Source organism: Chaetura pelagica, unplaced genomic scaffold (genome assembly GCF_000747805.2).
Source record: "Chaetura pelagica isolate M959 unplaced genomic scaffold, ChaPel_1.0 scaffold775, whole genome shotgun sequence".
Lineage (NCBI taxonomy): Eukaryota > Metazoa > Chordata > Aves > Apodiformes > Apodidae > Chaetura > Chaetura pelagica.
Genome location: NW_009953204.1, coordinates 435306 through 442998, shown reverse-complemented (window position 1 = coordinate 442998; position 7693 = coordinate 435306). Strand labels below are relative to the sequence as shown.

General features: G+C 54.9%; 2 protein-coding genes across 2 annotated transcripts in view; one reads left to right on the top strand and one right to left on the bottom strand.

The window, feature by feature from the left end:
- The window catches only part of CRYAB (crystallin, alpha B), a 4401-nt gene extending 905 nt beyond the window's left edge, over positions 1-3496 (bottom strand). Inside the window, exons 1-2 of the mRNA XM_009997410.1 lie at positions 3078-3496; positions 752-874 (exon numbers count right to left, since the gene is read on the bottom strand). Coding sequence (XP_009995712.1) covers positions 752-874; positions 3078-3275 — 321 coding nt within the window. The 5' untranslated portion in view covers positions 3276-3496. The remainder of the gene's footprint in view (positions 1-751; positions 875-3077) is intronic.
- Positions 3497-5015: 1519 nt separating this feature from the next.
- HSPB2 (heat shock 27kDa protein 2) lies at positions 5016-6507 on the top strand. The gene is made up of 2 exons (XM_009997409.1): positions 5016-5150; positions 5985-6507. The coding sequence occupies exons 1-2, from the start codon at positions 5057-5059 to the stop codon at positions 6434-6436; spliced, it is 546 nt and encodes a 181-aa protein (XP_009995711.1). The 5' UTR covers positions 5016-5056; the 3' UTR covers positions 6437-6507.
- The last annotated feature ends 1186 nt before the right edge of the window (positions 6508-7693 follow it).

Below are 7693 nucleotides of genomic sequence, written 5' to 3'. Positions count from 1 at the left end.
TCTGCTTGCTTCTTTCCATAGCCAGAAAAAATGTGCAGAAGCTCAGATTTCAGACTTCCACAAGCTACAAGTAATGCTGTGTTTCCTGCCTGACAGACCTGTGCCCCCAGAAGCTCTTAGAGCTGACAATTCCAGTGACATAGATACTTCATCATGTGGATTCATCTCCTTCTGGCAAGGAGGTGGGGATGGGAGGGAGACAGGGACTAGCAAACCCTGTTTTGGTTTGGCTTAACCATACAGCTTTGGGCTTTTGACTTCTGTCTGCCCAGTTGCCACCCAGGCCTCCAGAGGCAGCACCCCATGGGGTGACTGGCAGCAGGACACAAGCTTTAAGGATTACAAAAGGATAGATTTTTTTCAAGAAGAGGCAGCCTCATGGTAACGGAACAGGGCAACGCACTGATTCATTACCTGGTTTAATTATAACAGTTCATTGTCAGTTTATTGACTGCCTCCCTCTTTCCTGGCCTCTTCCCAGAAAGAAGAAGGCCCAGAAATGCCTGTTTCAAAGATCGTTTTCCAGTTCAGTTCACAGTTCATGTAACATCAGCAATAAATCTCCACCCTGTTGCTGCCCAGTCTAGGGTCAGCTTTGGGAATGGGGGGGAGCGAGGGTTGCCCAGAGCATCTTCCATTAGGGTTGGTTGATAAAACAACAGGAAAAGATTGTTTTGCAGTCTCCTTGTTTTAACCACAGGTGAAGAAGTTCACACTGACTCTATCAGCTGCACAGCTAAAGCAGAAGTACCTGGCGCTCCTCGTGCTTCCCGTGGATTTCTATCATGTCCCCAAGCACCTTCACCTTCAGCTCCTCAGGGGAGAAATGCTTCACATCAAGGTTTACAGAAAACTTGTCCTTCTCCAGCCGCATCTGCAAAACAAGGAGGTGACTTCAGAAAAGGGCAAGTGAGGGTTTCAGCTTGAAGAGGCTCAGTTCAGGACCCAAGCTGATACCTACACGTGTCTGACCTTCATTCGACCCTGGGTTTCTGATGGGTGGATTTATCCCTTGCTAGCCTGTCAGACTCATGCTCATCACTGCTTTCTCTTTATCCCACGGGAGGAATGTTTTTTCTTGGGAGTGAGGAACAGTTTCTCTTAATCCTGAAGTTGTTAAAACTGGCTCTTTATTTGGCGTGCAGGTTTTGCAGCCAGTTCCTTTCACAGATTGTCTGGAGTTTTCCAGTTTCTTTGACTGGATTTTGCAGCCTTTCAAGCAAAAGATCTGCAGCCTTGTGGGCTCTTCCCTGCATCATCACCTATTTGGGGAACAAAATAAGGTGTCACTGGTGAGCAGAACTGCCTCAGTGCTCACCTCTGTGATCTGAGCAGCAGGGCTTCTGTTGAAACCCTGAGTCACCTGCTGCTGATCTCACCTCCTTCCCTTCCCTTCTGCGCTTCATCACCTCTGGCAAATACTGCTTTTTGCTGCTTCCTGAGGCCGAATTTGCATTTGCTGCAGGTCTTGGATGTGGTTGTGGGACTTTGCTATGTGAGCTGACCCTGCCTTCCTGGTGGGTTTGTGGTGAGGGTGCCTGTGAGTCTCCTGGAGCTCTGCTCTGGGATGTGGAGGCTGTGCCAGCTCCAGGCTTAATGGTTTCCTCAGTCTGACCCAGGAGTCTAAGTGCTTCTTCCTCCTTTTTAGATTATTTGTGGAGTTTTCTCCACTGAGACAGTCAAATGTTGTTATCTGTGGGGCTTATTATGGCTGCTTCAGTGGGCAGCCAGACCCAGGTCACTAAATCAAGGGAAATATTATGCAAAGATTAAAAAAAAACCCACTTGACTCTTGCTCCTCTGGCTTAGAAAGCTCGACAAGTTGCTTGTAAATAAGACACTTGACTCAGAGCAGACAAGGCTGTTGGAGCTGCTGCCCCTTGGCTCAGCCCCTGAAGCAAGCAGACAGCTGTTTTATGATGCTGTGGGTCCCACATCTCACTGAAAATGCTGCTTTTGTCAGTGGGGACTCTTTAAAATAGGCCTCTTTTTCCTCAGAAGCCATGAGCTCCCAGCTGGCCTGATACCAGGGTCCCACCACCCCCCTGCCCACTCCCCGCAGTGATGGTTGGGGAAGGGAGTGGGACTGAGAGTTTGGACAGGCAAATTCATCTTCCTCCTTCCTTCCCTCAGCTCCCAGTCATTTGCCACACACACCCCGCTCAGTTTGCATCTCTTCCCAACCCTCTGGCAACACTTCCTTGCAGTCACAACTGCTTAGCAGGGCATGCAGAGGTTCTTGGTTAATGCAGAGGGGCAGAAGCACAAAGCACCTTTTCCCCCAGCCTCATAACTGCCTGCAGGCAGCTCCCAAGCTCTCCTGGGGCTCCAGCTGCCAGGTGAGCACACAAAGAGGGGGAGATTTACCTCTGAGAGTCCCGTCTCCAGCCATCAAATGTTGTTATCTGTGGGGCTTATTATGGCTGCTTCAGTGGGCAGCCAGACCCAGGTCACTAAATCAAGGGAAATATTATGCAAAGATTAAAAAAAAACCCACTTGACTCTTGCTCCTCTGGCTTAGAAAGCTCGACAAGTTGCTTGTAAATAAGACACTTGACTCAGAGCAGACAAGGCTGTTGGAGCTGCTGCCCCTTGGCTCAGCCCCTGAAGCAAGCAGACAGCTGTTTTATGATGCTGTGGGTCCCACATCTCACTGAAAATGCTGCTTTTGTCAGTGGGGACTCTTTAAAATAGGCCTCTTTTTCCTCAGAAGCCATGAGTTCCCAGCTGGCCTGATACCAGGGTCCCACCACCCCTGCCCACTCCCCGCAGTGATGGTTGGGGAAGGGAGTGGGACTGAGAGTTTGGACAGGCAAATTCATCTTCCTCCTTCCTTCCCTCAGCTCCCAGTCATTTGCCACACACACCCCGCTCAGTTTGCATCTCTTCCCAACCCTCTGGCAACACTTCCTTGCAGTCACAACTGCTTAGCAGGGCATGCAGAGGTTCTTGGTTAATGCAGAGGGGCAGAAGCACAAAGCACCTTTTCCCCCAGCCTCATAACTGCCTGCAGGCAGCTCCCAAGCTCTCCTGGGGCTCCAGCTGCCAGGTGAGCACACAAAGAGGGGGAGATTTACCTCTGAGAGTCCCGTCTCCAGCCAGCTGGGCATCCGAAGAATGGGGGATCTCATCAGGAAGGGGCTGAAGCTGGGGGAAGCAGGGAGCAGCTCTGACTCCTGCAGGTGCTCCCCGAAAATCTGGTCGAAGATGCGACTGGGAGCCAACCAGGAGAGGAAGGGTCTGCGGATCAGGGGGTTGTGGATGGTGATATCCATTGGCGTGCGCCGGAGGAGCCTGGCCAGGCAGGGCTGCTGGGCTGTGCTGGGGAGCAGGGGAGCAGCTTTATACCCTGCAGCTGGGCCTGGCCTTCATCCCCCCCCTCCCGAGGCCCCTTGAACAGTGGTGTCAGGGATTTTATTGTCCCACTCCTGGGCTGGTCCCTTCAGCCCATGCCCAGTAGCTGCCTGGGGGATGTGAACGCCCTGCTGAGGAGGAGGAGGAGGGGGAAGGGGAGAAGAAGAAAAGGAGCCTAATGGGGCAGCAAGAAGACAAGCTGCCCAGCCACCCGCCCCGGCCCCCACGTGCTGTTTATCTGCAGAGTCCCAGGCAGGCTTGGCTGCTGTTCCCAGCTGCTTTGGATGCCAGCAGGATCAATGCAGCTCCTATCTTTGGCTCACTGGGAAAATGACAAGGGGCTGTTGTTCCCACTGCCAGCACTGAGACTTCAGCTCCATGCATCACCCACCAGGCTAGGAAGAGCTCTGCCCCTCCTGAAGAGGCAGAAAGCTGATTGCCCATAGCTATGCCCCTAATAGGTCTTAATTCACATATTTATTGTAATTCCTGCCTTGCCTGTGAGCCTAAATCATGGGAATGGTCTAACAACTGTCCTTGAAGGGCAAGGGGTAGGTGCTGCCTCCGAGAGCTCACAGCTGAAATACAGTTTCAGGCTCAGAGGCACATCATTCTTACTGCTTGCACCACCAGTTCCCTGCAGAAGGGTCTGGCCCTCTTTCTCTCAGCTTGCCTGGCAAGAGCAGGGAGTAGGATTTGCTCCGTGCAGGAGCTCAGGCCATAAGTATCTTCTCCAATTGCCCATTACATCAGCAGCAGTGCACCTGCTCCCTCGTGCTGCAGGGACATGGACTCAAGGAAGTCTCTGGTTTCAGGGTGAGAGGAGCTTGACTGGGCACTGCTCCCCTCCCTGCCTGCCCCCCAGTTCAATACAACAGGGTCTCTGCCAGCTCCAGGTCCTTGGCTCACACGTGATCCCTGGCACAGGCATTTCTCCAGGTCTCATCACTCTGTGCCAGGGAACAGGCTGGACAGCCAGCTTGCAGCAGCACACTCGGGATGTGGAGGGGTCAGCAGTGGGATCTGGGTCCTGCCCAGCCCTGCTCAGCTCCCTGCAGCCCCTCACAGCGACAGAAACCTTGATCCATCCCCTCAGCTTCTGGGAAAACCAGGCTCATTTGCGCAGGGCACAGGAGGGGCTGATTTGGGCCCTAAGCACCGGGTGTGATAGTGACCTTGTGTGACTTTGCACAATGTGACCAAGCACCAGCCACTGCTGCCCCATCCCTTGGGCTGCTTTGGGCCAGCAGGACCAGTGTCAGGGACTCTTTCAGCTCCTTACAGTGACCCTTCTTGCTGGCCCTTGCCTTTGGGAGCTCCACAAGCAACAAGAAGGGTCTGTCCTGCCTTCTCCTACCCCAGCCTCCCTCAGCCCACCTCCCTGCCTCCCAGCTGTGCTTGGCAGCCCATTTGCCTCCTGCATCCCCCTGGGAGGGGATCCCAGCACCTGGAAGGAGGTGCAGGGTTTTCCTGAGACCTCCCTGCCTACAGGCAGCGCCTGCACTCCCAGCTGGAATGCAGAGAGGAACTTCCCTCCTCACCCTGGCCCGGCATCCTGGGGCCAGTGCGTGTGGCTATTTTGGTCCATCTTTTTCTCACACACTCCTCCCTGGTGGAATTCGCCCAATTAAAACCTTGCAGCCTGCAGCCTTCACTCTCAGAGGCAGGGAGCACTTGGGAGCTCCCCTTCCCCAGGCACACCATGGCTGCACGGACGGTCCCTCACGCCTACCCCATGAGCTCGGAGTATGAGTTTGCCAACCCAAGCAAGATTTATGACCAGAACTTTGGAGAAGGTAAGAAAGGGGATAGGGGTTCCCCCAAGCACCTTTCTCCCCTCCGGTGCAGGAGGGTTGGCTGGGGACTGAGCTCCAGAGCAGGCTAGGGGAAGTTGGACACCCCAAGAATTTTGAGCATAAGCACCCTGGTCACATCAAGGGGGAATATCCAGGGAATATCCAGGGTCTCTCTCTTCAGGTCCACTTGCTCCATCCATGCTGTCTCTCCTGCCCCTCCCTCCATGCCCCCAGCAGTCTGGCATCCTGCATATGCTGTGCAAACAGGGAGCAAAATGCTCCAGGGTGGGAGGAGAGAGTTTTTTTTGCAGCCTGGGGCTGTGGAGAAAAGCTGAGCTGGGGTGTTCAGCACAAAGGCAGGCAGGGCTGGCAGAGGGGAAGGAATGTGGGCAGCAGCAGATCCATTCAGCACCAGCACTACAGCGTGAAAAGGCAAAAAGCTCCAAGGAAAGCCCCCTGGACAATGGCAAATAAAAGGCCTTTAGTTCTTCGGGGGCAGTTTCTTCATCATCAGCATTTTCCGTGCCCAAGCCTGGCTGTGGGCTTTGCAGAGCCCGGGGCACCCACCAGTCCCTCCTTGCCCTCCCAGCAGGGATGTGGAAGCTGGGTGCCAGCCCTGCTGTGCTGTGTGCTGGGAGGCAGTGGCTGGCAAGGCATCTGCTGCTGTCTGTGCTTTGGAGACACCAAGGTGGGAACTGCAAGAGGCTCCAACACCATTGTGCTGATGTGGTGGCAGAACCAGGGTGTTTGCCAGGTCCCAGCCACCTCCCCAGCCATCCTGCTCCAGCTCCTTCCCCTGCAAACCCCACGCTCCTCACCGAGTCTCCTTTCCAGGTGTGTCCCCGTGTGAGATCCTAGCCCCTGCCCTGTACCACGGCTACTACATCAGGCCTCGCATCAACAAGCAGCTGGATCGGGGCACCTCTGAGATCAGCCTCAACCAGCACAAATTCCAGGTGTTCCTGGATGTCTGTCACTTCCTGCCCGACGAGCTGAGCGTCCGCACTGTGGACAACCTGCTGGAGGTGATGGGGCAGCACCCCCAGAAAGCTGATCGCCACGGCTTCATCTCCAGGGAGTTCACCAGGACATACATCCTCCCTCTGGATGTTGACCCCTTGCTGGTGAGAGCCACCCTGTCCCACGATGGCATCTTAAGCATCGTGGCTCCTCGGACGGGGAAGGAGGTGAAGGCCAGAGTCAACGAGGTGAAGATAACCCAACAGGAGCAGCCAGTGGGGAAAGAAGAACAGTCTGAGGAAGGAAAAAGGAAAGGAGAGTCCTAAAGGCCTCAGCTCTGGGCTTGAGCAGGGAGGGAGGGGGGATAAGGATGGGGAACCCGTGGTGCCAGACCCCTCTTTCTCACCATCAGTATTCAGCAGCCAAATATGTGCTCGACTTCTGCTTCTTAAGGCTGATGGCTGGAAAAAGGGAGTTGGAACTGAAAAAAGAGGGGGGACTAATGTCTGTAATGCAAGTTTTCTGCCAGGTCAAGTGCTCCTTGAGCAGCATGCAGGGTGCTCTTCACTCCCTCCAAATGGCACGGGTCTCTCTGACACTGAACTGGGAGGCTGTGTCCCACTGGGTTGCTGTGTTCCAGCCCAGAAGGGTACTGGGAAGAGGGAAGAGATGATCCCAGTGTCTTGCTTCTGAGCTGGTGGCTGCTCTTTGTGGAGATGGGAGGTGCTTGTTGGTCTGTGAAAGTGCTTGCAGCTCCCAGGAGGAAAGAGGAATAAACGTGCCTCTGGTCTTCTCTTGTCTGCCTTGGATTCATGTTGCTTCTGGCCAAGCTGCTCCTCTGCAGCAGGGAGGATGGACAGTGCCCCAGCTGCTCCAGGGGTGAGGGGCAGAGGAGAGTTCACACTGAGCTCACCTGTGGAAATGGCACCAGAGGGGACTTGGAGGGACTCTGTCCATGGGACAGCCAGAGGGGACGTCTGTCATGGGCCCCTGCTGGCTCAGGAGCAGCTGGAGTTGCTGTAGTAGGGACCCCACAGTTGGAAGCAGCCTTGAGGAGAAAAGGTGGGCTGGAGTCAGCCCAGGTGCACAGATGCCAGGTCCCACTGTCTGCCTCTTCAGCCCTCTGGTTCGTGGCACTTCAGGCTTGTTCACACACAGACCTTTTCAGCCCTCCTGAGGGGAGTGAACCCCAAAAAGCTGAGGGGAAGGGCTCTGCTCAGCTCCCAGGTGCCCTGCTGGTGTGCCAGCTCTCCCTGCAGAGTCACAGAGGGGAGGAATTTGGCCCCTTTTGCAGACACTGTGATGCCTCTGGCTACATGAGAAGTGTCTCTGTAGTCTTGTGACACTGGGCCAGTGGCAGCTGCTGCCTGGGGTGGCCTGAGGGCTCAGCAGGTGCCAGTTGCAATCCTTGTCCTGCCAGAGCAAATTAAAGCAGCCAAAATGCTGTGTCACTGGCCAAATAGGGGGGTCCCTGGCACCCCTCAGTGCAGCCCACCCCCAGAGGAGACAGGAGGGTCCAGGGGCTTCTCCCTCTCCCTGCTGAGATGTGACTGGCAGGCTCCTGCTCTCTGCTTCCATGGACC

Excerpts from the sequence above, each read along its gene's own strand:
- HSPB2 (XM_009997409.1), top strand. The coding sequence starts at position 5,057 with ATGGCTGCACGGACGGTCCCTCACGCCTACCCCATGAGCTCGGAGTAT. Across the intron at positions 5,151-5,984 it reads TGACCAGAACTTTGGAGAAG|GTGTGTCCCCGTGTGAGATC; the intron begins GTAAGAAAGGGG and ends TCTCCTTTCCAG.